This window comes from Cervus elaphus, chromosome 23, assembly GCF_910594005.1.
Source record: "Cervus elaphus chromosome 23, mCerEla1.1, whole genome shotgun sequence".
Taxonomy (NCBI): Eukaryota; Metazoa; Chordata; class Mammalia; order Artiodactyla; family Cervidae; genus Cervus; species Cervus elaphus.
In genome coordinates, this window is record NC_057837.1 from 369,728 (window position 1) to 390,380 (window position 20,653).

General features: G+C 42.8%; 2 protein-coding genes across 3 annotated transcripts in view; one reads left to right on the forward strand and one right to left on the reverse strand.

Moving 5' to 3' along the window:
• Window positions 1–9,016, forward strand: part of LOC122681553 (ankyrin repeat domain-containing protein 26-like) — a 63,249-nt gene extending 54,233 nt beyond the window's left edge. For both annotated transcript variants that reach the window (XM_043883763.1, XM_043883764.1), the window contains 5 exons: window positions 2,375–2,665; window positions 3,242–3,456; window positions 4,681–4,766; window positions 7,598–7,643; window positions 8,777–9,016. In XM_043883763.1, the coding sequence (XP_043739698.1) occupies window positions 2,375–2,665; window positions 3,242–3,456; window positions 4,681–4,766; window positions 7,598–7,629 (624 nt within the window). In that variant the 3' untranslated portion in view covers window positions 7,630–7,643; window positions 8,777–9,016. The remainder of the gene's footprint in view (window positions 1–2,374; window positions 2,666–3,241; window positions 3,457–4,680; window positions 4,767–7,597; window positions 7,644–8,776) is intronic.
• Window positions 9,017–13,579: 4,563 nt separating this feature from the next.
• On the reverse strand, window positions 13,580–20,645 carry LOC122681558 (ankyrin repeat domain-containing protein 16-like). Its single transcript, XM_043883767.1, has 2 exons — window positions 20,384–20,645; window positions 13,580–14,938 (listed from the first exon to the last, which is right to left on the reverse strand). Exons 1-2 carry the CDS (start codon window positions 20,614–20,616, stop codon window positions 14,863–14,865), a joined length of 309 nt encoding a protein of 102 aa, XP_043739702.1. The 5' UTR covers window positions 20,617–20,645; the 3' UTR covers window positions 13,580–14,862.
• Window positions 20,646–20,653: the final 8 nt, after the last annotated feature.

A 20,653-nucleotide genomic window follows, 5' to 3' on the forward strand; every position in this document is an offset into this window, starting at 1 on the left:
GGGAAGCCCAAGAATACTGGAGTGGGTAGCCTATCCCTTCTCCAGAGGATCTTCCCGACCCAGGGATCAAACCAGAATCTCCTGTACCGCAGGCAGATACTTTACCAACGGAGCTATCAGGGAAGCCCTATCCCCTGGAGAAGGAAATGGCAACCCACTCCAGTGTTCTTTCCCAGAGAATCCCATGGACAGAAGAGCCTGGTGGGCTTCAGTCTATGGGGCACAGAGGCAGACATGAGTGGGCGGCTCACACTTGGTCTCTGTTAGGTCAAACAAACAAGCAGTGTTTTTGCTGCCAAGGTTCTCTTTAAAGCTCTTAGTGTCCTGTGAATTTGATTGGGGTTCACGCCATTGGAAAAGTTACCCTCCAAAATGTTTTCTCAAGGAAGCCCTGCACCTTGGGCTTCCTGTGAAACTTTGCAGGATGACACTTTTAGCGTTCTTTTCCTCTTAAGATCCTTTAAGGAATCTGAGGCACCACCTTAAGTCTTTCCAGGGTCTTACACTTACAGTCTACAGGTTTTACCTTTAGACCATGTTTTCCTGGCAGCACCCGAGATTTGATCTTAGCCCAGAAGCCATTTCTGTCCTTTAGCATCCTGTGACAATTGGACATGTGGAGATAGATGCTGTAAAGGGGATACAGATATTGAACCCAGTGAGTCTTGGTTCCTTTATATTTAATAGCACTTTTAAATTTTTCTGATAGCTTATCCCTCTCATTGATTTACTTTCAGCTGCTTTAGAGCAAGAGTCTCCACCTCCCATGTTTCAGTGTCCGTTTCTTCTCTTGCCTAGAAGCCATCATCGGCAGCATCTTCAAGGACCATCAGGCTTCTGTGTACAATGTGATGAAGCCCATTGGGTTTTCATTTCTTTCTCTGCATCCATTCAAGTGCAACCTACCTCCAGGTTCAAAGGCATTCTCACATGTTTCAGCTCTTTTTTAACAGCAGTACCTCATTTGGGGGCATCACCGACTCGATGGACACGAGTTGTGCAAGTTCTGGGAGTTGATGGTGGCCAGGGAAGCCTGGCGTGCTGCAGTCCATGGGGTCACAAAGAGTCAGACGTGACTGAGCGACTGAACTGAACTGAACCCCATGTTTAATATCAGTGTCTGTGCCAGTTATTTATTGTTAACAAACTGCATTAGAAACCACCTCAAAGCCCAGTGACTCAGAACAGCGTTTCCTTTGTTCACAAGTCTGCGCTGGCGCAAGGCTCAGTGAGTGAGCCCCGCTCATTTCTTCTCCAGTTGCATCAGCCGGGATGTCGTGAAGGTGGGGACCAGAGTCATCTGAAGACTTCCCCGTGCGCACGTCTGGTGTTGGAGCTGGCTTTTGGAGGGGCCATTAGGTGGGGGCGGTCAGTGGGGACACTGACATGTGCTCTGTGTGTGGGCTGTGCTTCTTCACAGCATGTTGACTGAGTCTGTAAGAGTTGGCTTCCCCACAGAGCAACATTCAGAAGCTATTTAGCTTTAAAACTCACACAGCAGTTTCCCCACACTCTGTCCAGGAGGAATCAGTTACTAGGACTAACACATACTTAAGGAGAGGGAATTTCATGAGAAAAGTGTCAAAGAATTTGGAGACATGTTTGAAAACCACGAGCTCCAATCACGTCGACTTACCAAGTAATCATTCTGTCTAAAGGAAAGTTCTTTCCAATTCAGTGTCACTGATATTCCAGTAAATATTTTTTCTTTCTTTTGTTTGGTATGTCTCTTATTCTGTGGAAAGTAAGAAAGGGTTACAAGAATGAGGCATTTTTTTGTTGTTCAGAAAAATGTATGGATCATCTCACTAAACTCTTAGGAGATGGGATTTCTTTAACCTTTCTTTAACCTTGTGAATCATTTCTCTTTGGAATGCAGTTCAAATTAGCAAAAACTGTTTGTAGTTCAGGAAAAGGCTTATTGGATTAGAATCCACATTTACAAGATTTAACCATTAGAGTCTTATTTTCACAATCTTCTTTTGGGAGACATTTACTAACTCGGCCCTAGATAACTCAATACAGGATACCTCAAACTTCTTTAAAAACCATGGGATAAGATGGGAGAAAGGGGTAAGAGACATTCTACTAGGAGGTGGCTTGCAGTCATTCTACAGAGGAAAGATAGAAAAGTATTACTGTAGAACAATAAAAGAGTGTAAAATCAAGTGCAAATGTTGTGAGACTAAGATGATAGTGAAGAGTATATTTTGTGACTCTTGGTGGTTTGAACTTCTTTCTTGATTCTCTGAGTTATTCCAGGCCCTACATTCTCCAATACAGATACCATGGTATATATTTGATCCTCGGTTTGAGCGAGGCTGTGCTCAGTCCACTTTCCTCAGAACTAAATGGTGTTGTTTTATTCTTGCAGACTGATCATCTTCCAGCAGAGCTGGGAGCTGCGTGTTCACAGTGTCTGCACCTGGATGCAACATATCAAGTTCTTCAACGGGAGTTGTTATCAATGAAAGGATGGCAAAGGAAGTGTGAGAAACTAGAGAAAGAGAACAAGAAGTTGGAGCAAGAAGTAGTGAAACTCAAAAGTCCTATGGAACTGAAGATGATAGAACACCCTCAAGTTGAGCAGTATAAACGGGAGATTGAAGAAAGAGTGAGACAGGACCTCGTAGAGAAATGGAAAGAAGTCAACCTATTTTTGCAGGTTAATTTGTTGATCTGTCATGTGCTTGAATTCACCTCAGTGTAAATTACATTTTGGATGGGTACAGCTTATGTGTTTCCTCTGCTTCCCTTAGAGCAGTGTGTTCTGTAGATTTCTGGAAGGAGGGGCACACTTGTTTCTCCTTGTAAATATTTCAGTTTCCATCACAGTTATCACTAAATTGATCTTTCAGAATGCTTCTCACTAGAGAATCCTTTTACTTATAAGACCAATTGGTATACACAAGACTATGAGGGGGGAAACAAATATGTGGTTTAAAACTGGTACCATCCTCTTGAATTATTCTTGTCTTGTTCAGTTTCTAAATTTTCACTTCATCCTCTTAGTCTTTGAATCATCCGGTTCCTTAAGTACTACTATAACATTGATTCCACGTTTATTTTATAATTCAGATTTAATTCATGTCACATTGATGATGATTATTTTAAAGTTCCTCTTTTCTTATTTTCACATTTAAAATCACTCTCTAAATTCCTGACTCAAAACTAAATGGAACAAATATCATTATTCAGGTTATAATCATTTAAAAAATGTATCTTTTTAAATTTGACTTAGACACGAGCAGCATGTCAAGAAATCTCAGAGCAGTTCCAAGAGGGGCGTATTGCTTCCGTAAGAAGTCAGATGGAACTCAGAATTAAAGACTTGGAATCTGAACTATCCAGGACGGAAACTTTACAAGATTATAAGAAAGCAGAGATGGAAAAATATAAGAAACTCTACTTAGAGGAACTAAAAGTTAGAAAGTCATTGGAAAAGAAACTAGACATGTAAGTCAAAACACAGAATCACAGAAGATAAATTTAGTCCATTAATTTGTCTCTGAAGCCTAGTTTTTATAGAGCCAGGTTCCTGAGATTAGTAGGAAGTGAAGCTAGCTAGTCAGTCACTGCTAGAGGGCATCCTAAGAAAAATGAGTTATAAGATATCCTTGTAAGTTTTCCTACACTAAGTAAAAGCATGCTTGTGAAATCAGGGAAGATTCACACAGGGGTGAAAGGCAGGGTAATTCACAGAGTGGCTGACGCTGGCATGGTGACCTGACTGAGGGTTTGTATGGAGGCTGGAAAGGGCAGATCCCACCTGCAGCCGAGTCCAGGCTTCCCCGCCTCTGAAAGCAGAGCACTCCTAGGACACCTTTCACAAGCCCAGAGAGCACAGCAAAGGAGCAGGGACCCGAGGATGCATTCCGCTAGTCGATGCCCAAAATAAGCACACACAAGGGAAGCCCAGGTGCTCCCAGAGAGGGTTCAGGGCTGTGGGACTTGATGCTGGGGTGTGGGGTGTGGCTTCCGGGGAAGGAGGTCGCTGGGACCGGTCTCCCTGCTTGGGGAGCGCGATGCCTCTCATTGTAAAAACATACACTGAACGCTGTTTTGACTTTTTGCCTTTTGAAATGAAACCAAAAATTCTCTTCAGATTTTTTTCTTTGTTTTGATTATGAGATACAGGTGCTGATGTAGGCCCTTCGTAGAAATGAAGTAACATAAAATGAACTTTGGAAAAGCAGAGCATACTTGTCATTGTTCCTGGGGCTGTTTTAGCCCTTTTGTCACCCATTGCCCTCAAGGTTGTGGCTCTAGGTGATTCCTCAGAGCCAAGTGCTTAATTTCTCCACGGTCATGAGTGGAAGGTATATATAAGAATGGTGAGAGGAAAAGCTTGAAAATGGATTTGTGGGATGGCGTGTTTCTTCATCCCTGTTTCCTGGGGGCAGGCGTGTCCCAGAGGCGGCAGGTGTCACTGTGAGCCCGCCTCCCTTTCTCTCTGACGCCCTTTCTCTCCTCTCCCAGCTGTGACTTGTTACCTGAGGAGCCCAGACACACGTGAGCTTCTTTAGAACAAGGTCAGAGCTGTCACTGTTTACAGCAGGTCTGCTCTCTGCTTCCAGTGCTCACACAGGGTGATGGGGATTCCATTTATGTGCGGCAACTTACAAAATGCAAGTCACACAGGGAAACATGAATGAAATTGGTGTTTTCCATCTTCCCCAGGAATAATGAGAGGCTGGCAGAGATGAGCACCAACCTTGTGGTGGAGAAACAGCAGAAGAAATCTTACTCAGCACTCTCAGCAGCAGGTCAGTCCTGGAGCCCTCTTCTGTTGGAAATTTCAATCCTACCTCAGGGTTCAATGCAAATCTTATTTCAGGAGCGAACGTAGGGTTTTCTACCTGAATTCCACGCCATTCAAATGGCAGCGTGGAGACTTTCTTGACCAAGGTTAGTTCTGTTCTATTTTTTTTCACTGGGTTTCAGATTTCTGATATAAATGATCCTTATTTTTAATTTGGTGAACTTCTGAGTTGTTTTTTTGATTTATGTGTACTAAGTAAAACCGTAATCAACTGTGATAATCAAGGAGACATTTAATGATTTTTTTGTGCTAGATCTCTTGTTTATAAGAGATACTTTTTAAATTCTTAAATTTGTTTAAAACCTGCATTGAAATTCTACTTTAGAAATGAAATCTTACTGTCTAGTAACCGAAAGTGTACTTTCAGATGTTTGATTAACTTTTTAATTGATTTCACTTTGGCAGTGGTTCATAATCATTTCCAGGCTCTGTTGCTCCCACCACAGTTTTTCTACCCCTAACCATAAGTGACTGACTGGCATCTAAACACTAATGACATATGGATGTGTTTCATTTGAAGAAATCCTAGATAAGTCATTTTTATGAATTAAACAAACTTGTAATAATCAAAAGATTAATTTTGGGTTTTAGGTTAACATTTTTTGTTACTTTCTTATACAAGAGTACATCTTTAATTGCTATTTTACTGACAGAATTTTGATTTAAATGTCTAAAACATATCTTGCTGAGCAGTTGTAGAATGTTTCTAAGTTTGTAGTTAAATCAAATATTTAAAACTTGTAAATGAAGCTCACTTTTGTCTCTGTCGTGACTTCACCTGGATGAATGATGACTGAGATAGCAATGAAGGGGAGTCTTTAAACTGCAGCTAGTTTTCATTGTGTAATCATTGTGATTAAAATATCCATTTCAGTCAGTGCACACGAGTTTATGGTTTTTGATGGTGTTTCCATGATGTTGATGATGCAGAGAAAAGCAGCCCTTGTTAAATGCAATCTCAACGTGTTTTCTCATTTGGCTTCTTGCCATCACAGAAGAGCAATCTAAGGTTTCTTCGACAGCACTGGGGCTACGTTGGGTCGTAGTACTTGGGAGCTATGAACCTGGAGGGCGTGCTTTAGCTGCGCAGTCACAGTGGGCCTCCAAACACTTCATCCCCAGTCAGAGACCTGCCCACGCAGACACAGGCCTAAGAGGAGGAAGCAAATGCTTGACCCCCGTCCCAGGGGTGGCCTGCCTACGGCAGACCCAAGTTCACGGTGCTGTGGGCACATACATCTTTTCAAAGAAGAGATTGGGAACCAAGCAAGCACTTCTTAGTTCCTTCTCCCAAACTCACCCGTTAGGTAAATCTTGCTTCTCCTGAGGAGGGTAGCGGATGCTCCCCTTGAAACTTCAGGCTGAGGAAATGAAGTTCAACTGCAACTTCTGACCGGATTTAGATGATAGTTGAGATTACACTCATGCTTTTGTATATACCCACTAATGATGAGAGCCTGGATAGAAGTATGCTAAACAGTAAAGAGAGATCTGTTGCGTGTTTTAAATTTTGTCCTCAGTAACCCAAAATGTGGATAATTCATTGCTGAGTCATTTTAGCAAGCCAGGTTCTATCTAGAGGAAGTGAACATCCTTTTAAGGTTGAATCTCTTCACTTTTGGCCCTCTTGATTCAGCTAAAGATTCTCTCCTTCAAGTTCCCTGTCCTCTGTTTAAAAAATATGTATGCTTTCTAAATTACCTGTATCTACTGCCACAAATAGGATTTGATATTGATTAATTCTTGTTCATGCATTTAAAACACATAATTTACTTCAAAAGTCATGTCACACCACAAGCATTATTCAACTGTATAACAAGGTTTTACATGTTCATTTTGTCTATGCTATATTTAAAAATCTATGTGTTTTTTCTTAATCTAAGAACATAGCTGGCCTAGGACTCTGGACTCAGTCAGAAGGACATGGCCTTTGTTACTTCTTTTGTAGAATTAGGAACTTTGACTAAATCAATGACTCTCATACCTTACAAAAAGATTCTTTTTTTCCCAAAGAAAGGAACCTTTCTTTTAAAAAAGAAAACTCCTGCAGGGAACCGTGTTACATAAACGGAGACAAGCATAGAGCCTTGTAGCTGAAGAGCGGCCAGAGGCCCTGCAGCTGTGACTTCTCTGTTCCTCAACCCTGCAGTGACCCCTGTGGGACCTTCCCCGTCTATGGGACATAGTTCGAAAACTAACACTTACGAGAGAATCCCTCTCGCTAAATATCTTCAGAATTGAAACTTGCTGGTACACTGTTTCCTGTGTGTAAATTTTCTCAACTTTCTATCTTTTCGTTAAATGGAAAACTTTAAAGAAAACCACAGATGTGCTCTCGTTCTTAATATTTGACTTTAGACTACTTCCTCCATTTGAACACAATCCTCAACCTAGAAATCAAAATAAAGGTCTCAGTACATATGTAGGGCAGGAGCTGTTAGGGGAGAATATAGGAATCTTCTGGGTCGTTCCTAGGATTATGGGTCATTCCCTCATTCTTTCACATTATGTGTACTCGACAGACTGATACTTATTGTACTTTTTATCAGTTAATCTAAATAGCATTCCATAAATATGCTCTGTTATCTATAAGGAGAATAAGTAGGAATTCATGTTCTTTTATTTATGTAACTTTTTTTTCTACTGACGTAATCTTGAGGTTAGGTCTAGTGTCTAAAAGTATTATTTAAAAGTCACATTTAGTAAGTTTGATGTCATTCCTATGATAGTATCTCTTGTTCATCTTAAACATAAATAATATTTGACTTATTTCAGATGTGGCGGGAGCTGGACAGGAGTATAACTAGAGAACTAAGGAAAGGTATGTTGCCAAAATGTACGAATTAAATTTGGACATTGATTTCTGAAATACACCGAAGGCAGTAAATGGGATCTCTTTCCATTGTTTGGATAGTAGACACCATGTTGAATATTTTTCCTTACACATAGCTAATGAGAAATGTGAACGCATGAGTGGTCATAGTGAAAAATATCCTTCTTCCTCATTGATTGATCATGTTCCATAGCTTGAAAAATAATCTCTAAAGGTCTATGTATTTCTTTTACTTCTCGCTATTTCCTTCTTCTACTGCCTCCATCCCTGTGGAACTGTCTGCCTGCACCTGACACTATTCTCAGGAGATGTGGCATTCACCCGCTTCTCAGGCGCTGGTGGCGGTTAAGGCTGGGAAACCCAGACTCAACAGTCACGGGTGTGAAGCTGTCACTCGGTGGGTGACTGAAATTTCTCTGTCACTGACTTTGTCACCAGTTTATCTTTCACCCTCAGGAAAAGCTCCAAACACGCACACCAGTTTGGGTCCTGCCAAAGTAGGCGGCCTTATCTCCTTACCGCCCTCCTCTGCCCTCAGCTCTGCATCTAACCAGCCAGACTGTAGGATCCCACAGCCGCGCGTCCTCACCTGCGGGCTTTGTACGTGCTCCTCCCCTCCGTCTCCTGTACTTTTTCCTGTCCTCCAGGTATCTGCTTCCATAGCACCTCCACCAGAAAGCTGGCAGTACTGACAGGAAGCTGGCTGTCCCTTCTGAGTGTCCCTGTGCCGTCTTTTGTATCTGTCTTAGAGTTTATGAGTCTGTGTGGAAGCTGCCCGTTCACCTGTTTCCCACTCTAGAGCGTGTCGTTTTCCGGGTGCACTGGGGCACCTCCATCTTGTACTTCCAGTGCTTGTCCCAGCACCTCTGCGCATAGTTACTGAGCAAATAAATGAAGCATGAGGAAGCCAGAGGCTCTGGTCATCAGCCACACGTGCACCATGGGCAGATTATGTAATTGTAATCTTGTTTTTTGTGTTGTGTCATCTATAGATATATTTCATTTTTCGGAACACTTGGAAAGGTCTCAGGTTTTGGTTTTTTTTTTTTTTTCTCTTAACTAATACTTAGTTAACTCAAGTATTTTAGGTGAAGAATACAATTCTTTCCTTTTCTTTCCAGTTGATGCTGAATTTGCATCTAATTACAGTGTCTCCTTGAGGATCTACAGATGGGTCAAATGTATATGAGGACCTATTTTTGAAAACATCACAAGAATATGTACAGACTTTGAAGAAAAAAGATATGACTTGAACAATAAATAGTAAAAGTTTCCCTACAGGACTGTTTACCTGACATTTTCATTGTTTCCCATTAAACATGATGAGAAATTCTTTATTAAAGGAAAATATTTTCATATTATATGTGTATGATAAAAATGTATATGGTATTTTAAGCGATGTTTCTCTGCATCTAACTTAGCAGTTTTAAAAACCAGCACAGTTGAGTTTTCCATATTCAAAGTGATGCTGTTAGTCACTCAGTCATGTCGACTCTTTGTGATCCCATGGAGAAGCCCGCCAGGCTCCTCTGTCCATGGAATTCTCTCGGCAAGAATACTGGAGCAGGGAGCCATTCCCTTCTCCAGGGGATCTTCCAGTCCCAGGGATCAAACCCAGGTCACCTGAATTGCAAGTGCATTCTTTACCATTTGAACGGCCCTTTATGAACTCAAACTGAGCCCTAATATCAGCTGTTTAAACAGCACCCAAACAACCAGACTTGTCATTAATATTTAGTGGTGTTGATTGATAGCTTTTTTGTATTTTCCAGTTTTTATCACTATATATAGACCTAAAGATTTAGATATTGCTGTTATGGTTACCATCAATGTTTTGAGGTATTACAACTGTTAATAGTGGCATAAAACTTACTATATTTAACTTTAAACATGGATTCATAAGTCTTTCCTCATGGAGAAATAAGATTTGCCTTAGTTTTTGCCTTTGCAATGAATTAACTTTGTAAAAAAATTTTTATTTTTAATTAGAGGATAATTACTTTACAATATTGTGATGGTTTCTGCCATACCTTGACTTGAATTGGCCATAGGAATGCATATGTCCCCTCCCTCTTGACCCTCCCTCCCACCTCCCTCCCCGTTCCAGCCCTCTAGGTTGTCACAAAGTACCAGCTTTGGGTTCCCTGCATCATACAGCAAATTCCAAAAAGACACATGTATCCCAGTGCTCACTGCAGCACTATTTATAATAGCTAGGACATGGAAGTAACCTAGATGTCCATTAACAGATGAATGGATAGGAAGCTGTATATTATTCAGCTATAAAAAGGAATGCATTTGAATTGGTTTTAATTGACTTTAATTTACTTTTGGAAACAGTGTTAAAATGAGAGAAAAGTTCCAAGCGCCAGACAGACATTTTCACAAAATTCCCCTATCTCCCATATATCCTAAAGTACCATTTATATTTCTTAAATGTTTTTTGTTATAAGTGCCCCTCCTTCCCCAAGTCACCTGTTTTTCAGAAGATGCCTTTTTGTCCTACTCCCTGTCATTTTTTTTTTTTTTTCATTTATTTTTATTAGTTGGAGGCTAATTACTTCACAACATTGCAGTGGGTTTTGTCATACATTGACGTGAATCAGCCATGGAGTTACATGTATTCCCCATCCCGATCCCCCCTCCCGCCTCCCACTCCACCCAATTCCTCTGGGTCTTCCCAGTGCACCAGGCCCGAGCACTTGTCTCATGCATCCCACCTGGGCTGGTGATCTGTTTCACCATAGATAATATTCATGCTGTTCTCTCGAAACATCCCACCCTCGCCTTCTCCCACAGAATCCAAAAGTCTGTTCTGTACATCTGTGTCTCTTTTTCGGTTTTGCATATAGGGTTATCATTACCATCTTTCTAAATTCCATATATATGTGTTAGTATGCTGTAATGATCTTTATCTTTCTGGCTTACTTCACTCTGTATAATGGGCTCCAGTTTCATCCATCTCATTAGAACTGATTCAAATGAATTCTTTTTAATGGCTGAGTAATATTCCATGGTGTATATGTACCACAGCTTCCTTATCCATTCGTCTGCTGATGGGCATCTAGGTTGCTTCCATGTCCTGGCTATTATAAACAGTGCTGCGATAAACACTGGGGTGCACGTGTCTCTTTCAGAGCTGGTTTCCTCAGTGTGTATGCCCAGAAGTGGGATTGCTGGGTCATATGGCAGTGCTATTTCCAGTTTTTTAAGAAATCTCCACACTGTTTTCCATAGTGGCTGTACTAGTTTGCATTCCCACCAACAGTGTAAGAGGGTTCCCTTTTCTCCACACCCTCTCCAGCATTTATTGCTTGTAGACCTTTTGGATAGCAGCCATCCTGACTGGAGTGTAATGGTACCTCATTGTGGTTTTGATTTGCATTTCTCTGATAATGAGTGATGTGGAGCATCTTTTCATGTGTTTGTTAGCTGTCTGTATGTCGTCTTCGGAGAAATGTCTGCTTAGTTCTTTGGCCCATTTTTTGATTGGGTCATTTATTTTTCTGGAATTGAGCTTCAGGAGTTGCTTGTATATTTTTGAGATTAATCCTTTGTCTGTTGCTTCATTTGCTATTATTTTCTCCCAATCTGAGGGCTGTCTTTTCACCTTACTTATAGTTTCCTTTGTTCCCTGTCATTTATTAAGTAGCATATCAACTCCCAGTTGTATATCAACTCCCTTCAAGTCACATTTCTTTGTGAACCTCTGCATGTTGTTGTTATAGTTCCGTTGCTCAGTCATGTCCATCTCTTTGCAACCCCATGGACTGCAACATGCCAGGCTTTCCTGTCCTTCACCATCTCCCGGAGTTTGCTCAAACTCACTGTCCATTTAGTCGAAGATGCCATATAACTATCTCATCCTCTGTCGCCCCCTTCTCCTCTGGCCGCAATCTTTCGCAGCATCAGGGCCTTTTCCTGTAAGTCAGCTCCTCCCATTAAGTGGCCAAAATTTGGAGCTTCAGCATCAGTCCTTCCAATGAATATTCAGGGTTGATTTCTTTTAGGATTGACTGGTTCATTCTCCTTGCAGTCCAAGGGACTCTCAAGAGTCTTCTCCAGCACCACAGTTTGAAAGCACCAATTCTTTAGCACTCAGCCTTGTTTATGGTCCAACTCTCACATGTGTACATCATTCCTGGAAAGCTATGTAAATGTTTTTTCTCATGGTTATCTGCTTTTGTCAATTTAACTGGCAGACTCCCAATAGCTGAACCTCAGAGGGTGGAGAAAGTTTTTCCCTCCCCAACAATTCCAAGAGCTGACATGTTAATAATGCTCACTTAATCCTTGATCCCCTTGTCTTTCTGTCCTCTCAGATATCTGACTTGGGAGAATTCCAGTTTCATATGAGACTGATGATCCTTCTCCCCTGTTACCCTCTCCAAGGGTCTCCGTGCAGGGATCCTGCTGCTAAGTCGCTTCAGTCGTGTCCGACTCTGTGCGACTCCATAGATGGCAGCCCACCAGGCTCTCCCGTCCCTGGGATTCTCCAGGCAAGAACACTGGAGTGGGTTGCCATTTCCTTCTCCAATGCATGAACGTGAAAAGTGAAAGTGAAGTCGCTTAGTTGTGTCCGACTCTTAGCGACCCCATGGACTGAAGCCTACCAGGCACCTCCATCCATGAGATTTTCCAGGCAAGAGTACTGGAGTCAGTTGCCATTGCCTTCTCCGAGTGATCCTGCTACTTTTATTTAATTTGTATCTTCTGATGATTTCAAATCTCCTTTCTATAAACTTCTCACCCTGGTCTTCCCCTCTCACTTGTACCAGACAATCTTAGGTCCCAGAACAAACTTCTCGAAAGGTTTGCCTGTATCTCTAGCAACTCTAGACTGTCTTCCCTCTCTTTCCCTCAAAACTGCTCCCAAGTCACTGATGATTTCCGCGTCACTGAATCAAAGCCACACCTTTCCAGTCCTTGTGTGTCTGAATTTCTCCTTCCTCTTGGCGTTCACTGTCACTCACCTCTTTGAGACACTCTTGCTTTTGGCTGGGCTCTCAGTATTCGTTCCTTTTATCCTGAAGGCACGGACAGGTTATTGCAATCAGAGACATAGTCCTTATTAAATATCTCACGGTAAACATACAGGTGTTGCCCCCTCGCTCAGGACCGCACCTGGGGCCGTGTGTTGAGAGCAGGTCAGTTGTTCCACACCAGCAGGTGCAGGACGGTAGGAAACTTTGTCTCTGCTGCTTGAGAAGGGCTTTCTCCTCTCCTGGGAAGGATCTCCTCCTTACTCTGGCATTTGATATGTAAGTAAAGCTGGTACCCACCCCAAAAGGGTCCTTCTGCCCAATGTTTCTCCGCCAATGGAGTGAGTTGTGTTGAGAAGCAAAGGAAATGAGAAGTGGAGCACCCACTGTACAGTCCACGCTCTCCAATAGGCCATGGGTGGGGCTGCTCCATAGGGCTCTCACCAGCGGGGGATTAGGTAGAGTTGGCGGGGTTCTGGGGAGCAGAGACAGGCACAGCTGCTCCAGGTAATGGGGCTCACAGGGCTCATTGCCATCTTGCATTAAGGTGTCCAGAGCAGCATCTCTGCACACAGCCCCCCACCCCAAGCAGGAGCATCGGCCAAGCTGGTTCACACCAGGAACTGGGGTTTGAAGAGCCGGAAGCAAGGCCTCTGCAGGAAACACCCAGTGAGCAAGAGAAATCAGACTAAGCACAAGGGAAAGGAGGTTAATATTTTTATTCCTAATATTGTTTTTTGGTTTGTTTGTTTTTTTAACCTGGTAACTGTTTATGGGCTTTGCTGGTAACAAAATCTCTCCAGGAGCCTGATCTGGAGTCTCCAAGGTTCTGGGCCTCATCCCTTCTTGAAATATAAATTCTTAGGGAGACGGAGCACCTTCGGGGGACCTACTCTGGGCTGTAGGTCTCCCCTGCTCCTTGGGGAGATGAAACTATGAATTCTTTCAGGTTGGAGCTATTAACTAGATGAATGGCTGCAGATGTCTGCACTGAAGAGTCTCAGAAGATCTGGGCTTTTTACAAAACCGCTGAGAAATCCCAGGGAAGTTTATTTCCCCACAATTTCCCCCGTTGTTCCTAGAAGAGTTCTAGGCCCAACAGCAGCCACTGTAACCAGTGCAAGGAAACTTGAAGTTGATGGGCACCAAATCCTTTTGGCTTGTCTTGGGCAACATTTAATCAGCAAGACCCGGACTGAGCAAAAGAAATTGGTCTCAGCTGAACTCCCCCAAGTCTTAGATTCAGGAATCTAAGCAAGTCCCCCAAAATTTCAGGGACTATTTTGGGAAGCAAGGTGGCTTCCTCCTCGGGTTTCCATATTAACCTTTTCTACCTGATCCAGGGTATTGTAGGGAAGCAAAATTTGTCACCCCAAAATGTGTCTCTTTGGCAAGAGAATGATTTTAGGCAGAATATTTTTAAGAAACAAAAAAGACTCAAAGTCTTTTAACTGCCTCCTTAAATGTTGAATATTTTAGACAAAGGGCCTGGCCCAGGAAGACAGCTACAACCAGAGATACTGAGAAAATATGTGGGCCAGGTGTGGTCACGGGAACTACAGATATTTACAGAGTTCCAAACACTTGCTTTTCCATCTCCACATGAATCACCTTCCTCCACATTCTAGTCCCAAACCACTACCCACAACATCCTCCTTTGTTTCTAGCTGAAGATGGCATTTAAGGTGAGGGTTTCAACCATTCTGGTGAGTTACTCAGGTTTTCTGGTTCTCACCCATGTATACAGAAGTATACATGCTGTTAAGCTTTTGTTTGCTTTTCTCCTGTTAATCTGTCTCATGTTAAGTTGCTTCTTAACCAGCCAGATGAACCTAGAAGGATAAAGTTTTTGTCCTCCTCCCCAGGACACACCTGAGTACAGGTAGTTATGCTCATTACAACTGGCATAGACTTTGCCTCGTCTGCAAGGAAGAGATCTCTGGTAAACTGTTATCTATACAGCAGCACCAGCCAGTGAGCTGACACTCACTTGAAGGCCTTAGACATAGGTAGGGTCATCGTGTTACCAAGTCCTATTGCTTCCTACAAGATGGGCCGATAAATCAAGAGATGAGTTGTTGGGGCAAGGAATAGCAATTTTGTTTGGAAAGCTGGTAGATCAAGATAATGGTGGACTCATGTCCCCAAGAACCATCTTGCCTGAGTTAGAATTCAGGCTTGGGTTACACTAAAAGGAGAAAGAGTAGAGTCAAACCTTTCCTGGTTCACATCAGCCTCTGAAGGGAATGTGTTAATTTCTTTCCTGCAGTCATTGACAGGTGGGCTTGGTCAGGTTGTTTCCTGGAAGGTAAACACAGGTATTTCAGCTAAATGCTCATTTTGTGGGAGGCAGGGCTCCCAGCAATGAGCCACTATGTATAATATAAGCATAAAGGCAACATCCCTTTAGTGCTGAACTTGTAATAGAATACAAAAGGGTCTTCCCTATTACAGTTGTTCACTTCAGCAAAAGTCAGGAACAGATTTCATACTGCCTTTTGTGAAACAAAAACCATGGAGTCGGTAACGTTCCCTAATTTGAGCAAACTCCGTAAGATAGTGAAGGACAGGAAAGCCTGGCGTGCTGCAGTTCATGGGGTTGCAAAGAGTTGAACATGACTTAGCCACTCAACAACAATAATGCTCCCTAAAGAGCTCTCTGAAACAGAGCCAGGAGACCATTAACGGGTGTGACATAGGCATGTCTCAGCCTGCATGGAATCTGACCTTCCGATCATTTATTGTCCTAATGAAGTCCTCCAGAACATCTGCCAAAAACTCAAGCTACTTCTTGGACCACCCCTGCCCTAAATAACTTGTGATTCCCTAAGGATAAATATTTCCTGGCTTGTATCAGAGTCGCTCACAGTCTCACGAGGCAATTTTTGACAACCTGTGGCCTTTTGTCTTCATAAACATAAACCCCTGACTCTTTTTTGGAACACTCTTTCAGTTTAACCTGAATCTCTGTTTCCCGAATTTCTTTTTTTTTTCTTCCAGTTTTACTGAGATGTAATTAACATGCAGCAGTGTATAAGTTTAAGGTGTAGAGCATAATGATTTGACTTATAAGATGATTACCACAATGTATTTTACTGTAATTATAAACATAACTATATTCCTGCTGCCTGGATATAGTGAAACATAACTAGAGCCACACTGCTGGAATACTGTAGAATTTTTAAGGTTCTCCAGAGGGGGAATAAATACAGTAGGGGATTAGCTATTTATCTATCCATCTGTCAGGAGACCTGAAATCTGTAGAGTGAGCCAGCAGACGAGATTCAGGGAAGAGTTGATGTTGCAGTCTTGAATCTGAATCCCCAGAACAATGGTCTGGAAACTCAGCCAGGGTTTCTATGCTTCAGACTTGAATTCCTTCCACTTTTAGGTTGTTGTTCAGTCGCTAAGTTGTGTTCCACTCTTTGCGACCCCATGGACTGCAGTCTTCAGGGCTCCTCTGTCCTCCACTTTTGGAGTTATCTCAAATTCATGTCCATTGAGTCGGTGATGCCATCCAAGCATCTCATCCTCTGCTGCCCCTTTCTCCTCCTCCCTTCAATCCTTCCCAGCATCAGGGTCTTTTCTGAGAAATCACTCTTTGCATCAGGTGGCCCAAATATTGGAGCTTCAGCTTCAGTATCAGTCCTTCCAATGAATATTCAGGGTTGATTTCCTTTTGGATTGACTGGTTTGCTCTCCTTGCAGTCCAAAGGACTCTCAAGAGTCTTCTATAGCACCACAATTTGAAAGCATCCTTCCACTTTGAGGAACCTCAGTCTTTGGGCTTGCAGCCTTCAGCTGATTGGATGAGGCCCATGGACATTATGGAGGGTAATCACTTTTATTCAAAATTACTGCCTTAAATACTAATCACACCTAAAATATACCTTCACAAAAACATCTAAGCTGACTGGAAAAAATGAATGCATTTCTTGGTAAACTAGAATAAAGAAAAATATGTGGCTTAGGTTTCCTAAGGACAAAAATAATTTTTTAAAAACAACTTATATTATTGGAGTATAGCCAATGAACAATGTGGTGATAGTTTCAGGAGCACAACAGAGTGACTCAGCCACACATATACATGTATCCATTCTCCCCCAAATTCAGGGAAGGGTTTTTAAAGGCACCGTTAGGGGTGAGGGTTTCAGATGCCTGATAGCTGGTGTACATCCTTCTGGATTGGCTGGTGGTGAGCTAAGTGGGTGTTTTGAGGAGTTAGTATCATCAACCATTGGGTTTCAACTGGTCTGGGGTCTACATAGGTGTAGTCAGCATGCGGTTAACTTCTTCCACCTGGTGGGGGTTTCAGTATCTGCAGCAGAACTCCAGGATATGGCTCAGAATGTTATCTACAGCCTTGAGGAGGAGTTGACTTTGCTATTTTAACTATTGTTATTTTGTCTTGGACTGTTTTCATTTCTTTCAGCATTTTCTCACTTCTCTGATTACGTTTGCTCTTTGGGACTTGGGCAAAGCCTCAGAGGCTGAAGCTTTTCTACAAACAAGAGGCAGGTGCCATGGGGAGGTGTTCACAGTGTTCTGCTCCATTTCCATTAGTTTTTCTTTTTAGTGTGTCCTCCTTTGTTTTAAACAGATTCAAGAGGCGGAGGGAATGTTCCTAGTTAGGAGTTTTTCATTCGTTACCCACCTAGTGTGAAAAGTCCAGAAAAACCTATCTTCTTAAAATACTCTGTGTGTCCTATCTCCCCCTGCCCCTCGGCTGTTCAATGAGTATCATGTCCTTCAAAAGCTGCAAACCCAAAACCAACCAAGTCCAGAGTCTAGTCTCTGTGCTGGATGCTAGAGATTCGAAAACCAACAAAATGTGGCTTCTTCTCTTTCGTGGGTTGTTACTGGTTGTCATTGGGTCCCTCAATGCTCATGACCCATTGGACTGAATAAAGGTACTTTAGAAAACTGCAAATTTAATGTCATAGGAATGAGCCCTTAGCATCTGAGATATTTATTAGGAGTTGGAGAGATTTGTTCTAAAGAGATATAAGGCCTTGTTCCAGCAGGAAACAATTTTTTAAAAATTTCATTGAAGTATGACGCACAGTGTTGTGTTAGTTTCAGGTTATATATGAATCAGTTATATATGAATATATATATATATATCTCCATTCTCTATCTCAATAGGTCCTTGTTGGTTATCTGTTTTATGTATTGTTGTTGTCGTTGAGGGGCTCAGTCTTCTCCAAGTCTTTGTGACCCCATGGACTGCAGCACACCAGGCTTCCCTGTCCTTCACCATCTCCTAGAGCTTGCTCAAACCCGTGTCCATTGAGTTGATGATGCCATCCAACCATCTAGTCCTCTGTCATCCCCTTCTCCTCCTGAATCAGTTCAGTTCAGTTCAGTCATTCAGTCATGTCTGACTCTTTGCGACCCCATGGACTGCAGCAAGCCAGGCTTCCCTGTCCATCACTAACTCCTGGAGCTTGCTCAAACTCATGTCCATCAAGTCGGTGATGTCATCCAACCATCTCTTTCTGAAGTCCCCTTCTCCTCCTGCCGTCAATCTTTCCCAGCATCAGGGCCTTTTCCAGTGAGTCAGTTCTTCACATTAGGTGGCCAAAGTATTGGTATTTCAGCTTCAGCATCAGTCCTTTCAATGAATATTCAGGACTGATTTCCTCTCAGATTGACTAGTTTGATCTCCTTGCAGTCCAAGGGACTCTCAAGAGTCTTCTCTTTTGAACATCACAGTTCAAAAGCATCAATTCTTCAGCTCTCAGCTCTTCTTTATGGTCCAACTCTCACATCCATACATGACTACTGCAAAAACCATGGCTTTGACTAAATAGGACTGCTTTGGTATTACTTAACTACCAGCACTATTTCATTTTTTTGTTTCTTAGAATTTTTCATTTTTCATTGGGGTACAGCTGATTAACAATGTTGTGATAGTTTCAGGTGAACAGTAAAGAGACTCAGCTATAGATATACATGTATCCATTCTCCCCCTTGGAAAAGACTCTTTTTTTTTTTTTTTTTGAAAAGACTCTTGAGAATCTCTTGGACAGTCAGGAGATCAAACCAGTCAATCCTAAAGGAAATCAACCCATAATATTCATTGGAAGGACTGACACTGAAGCTCCAATACTTTGGCCACCTGATGTGAAGAGCTGACTCATTGGAAAAGACCCTGATGCTGGGAAAGAATGAAGGCAGGAGGAGCAGTCGATGACAGAGAATGAGATGGTTGCGTGGCATCACTGACTCAATGGACATGAGTTTAAGCAAGCTCTGGGAGATGGTGAAGGGTAGGGAAGCCTGGCATGCTGCAGTCCATGGGGACACACAGAGTTGGACAGGACTGAGCAACTAAACAACAATTCTCCCCCAAACCCCTCTCCTATCCAGGCTGTCACATAACATTGAACAGACTTCCTCGTGCTATACAGTAGGTCCTTGTTGGGATAGCTAGTGAGTTTGAGACAGTCATGTACACACTGCTGTATTTTTAATGTTTTGTTTTCTTAGTTTTGGTAATGTAGTAATGAGAGTGAACAAAAAAATCAAAAAGGAGAAATCCAGGTACATGAAGGCTGGAATCTTGAAGAAGTGCTTCACAGAGGGAATGAATCCAGGGTAGAAGGGACATGAGAAAGCCAGTAAGGTGAGAACAGGCAAAATGTCTTGTTGTAACTGCCCTTCCTAAGCACACAGTCAAATGAGACTTGCTCTTCTGATGGTTGTTTAGGGAGGCTGTTTCTTTATCCCCAGAACTGTTTTTTAAAAGGTAATATGTCTCCACTATCTTTAGACCAACTTACTAGCAGCAGAATGTCTTGGGCTCAGTCACAGCCAAAGCCCAAACCTCAAAACGTAAGCAGGCGTATTCCCCCATGCCAGTGGGCAAGATGCGCTTTATTTAGCTGTATATCTTTCTGATGCTCTTCTTGTTTATGTAAGATCAGGAATCCCTTGTGGATTCATCCAGGAACTTTATTATGGTATGAATTTTCAGGTGTTCAAATGTCTAAGGAGGTGGACCGTTAGTACTGAAGATTGTGTGCATCTATTAATAACAGAATGCAATTGCTTTGTATAATGGTTACAGGTGAGCATAGTGACTGTGGAGGTCATGTTATAAAACTGCACAGAGGACCCCACACACCTGTGCTCATCCATATACCTGTGAAATGTGAATAAGGGCCCTGATAGTAGCAATGTCATAGCAGTGTCAGTTTCTTCTTGTGATTGTACTCTAGTTGTAAGACATTAACTTTGGGGCAAGATGGGGAAAAGGTGCATGGGACTTCCCAGCTGTCTTTGCAGACTTCTGACAAGCTATAACTAGGAATTTCAAAACAGAAAATTAGAACAATGTCATCTGTGCAATAATCATTTAGCGAGATGTTTCCAGACAAACATCACGCCTGGGACCCACGCTATAGGCAGTGAGTGAGTGAGAGTCGCTCAGTAGTGTCCGGACCTATGCGACCCCATGGACTGTAGCCTGCCAGGCTCCTCTGTCCATGGAATTCTCCAGGCAAGAATACTGAAGTGGGTTGCCATTTCCTTCTCCAGGGGATCTGAACATGTTCGTTACAGCTCTCTGCTCTATCATGGGAGGCAGTCTGAAACAGAAGGCTGGAGCAGCTAACCCCACAAGGACAGCAATGATGTTCTGTAGGGGAAGCCTGAGAGGCTATGGTGTGGAGGCTGACCAAGAGTGGGAATCTAAGATCGGCAGGAAAGGGTGGGGGTCTGTCTGCAAGGCCCACCACTTACCGGCGGCCCCCGGGGCCAGCAGGTACAGCACGCAGTCCGGATGTCCCATGGAGGCAGCCTCGTGCAGAGAGAGCCCGCTTGTAGTCCTGGTTGACGGCCTCGATGTCCAGGTCCCAGGTGTCAACCAGATAGGCCAAGATGTCCCAGCGGCTGTGGCGCGTAACGTGTGCAGGAGGGTATCTCGGGCAGGCCCCGCGAAGCCCGCGCGCCCAGTCGCGTACAGCTCCTCTCATCCAGCACCAACCAGCACACCCGCCGCGGACGCCGAAG

Excerpts from the sequence above, each read along its gene's own strand:
- LOC122681558 (XM_043883767.1), bottom strand. The coding sequence starts at position 20,616 with ATGAGAGGAGCTGTACGCGACTGGGCGCGCGGGCTTCGCGGGGCCTGC. Across the intron at positions 14,939-20,383 it reads GCTGGCCCCGGGGGCCGCCG|GAAACAACCTGACCAAGCCC; the intron begins GTAAGTGGTGGG and ends TTTACCTTCCAG.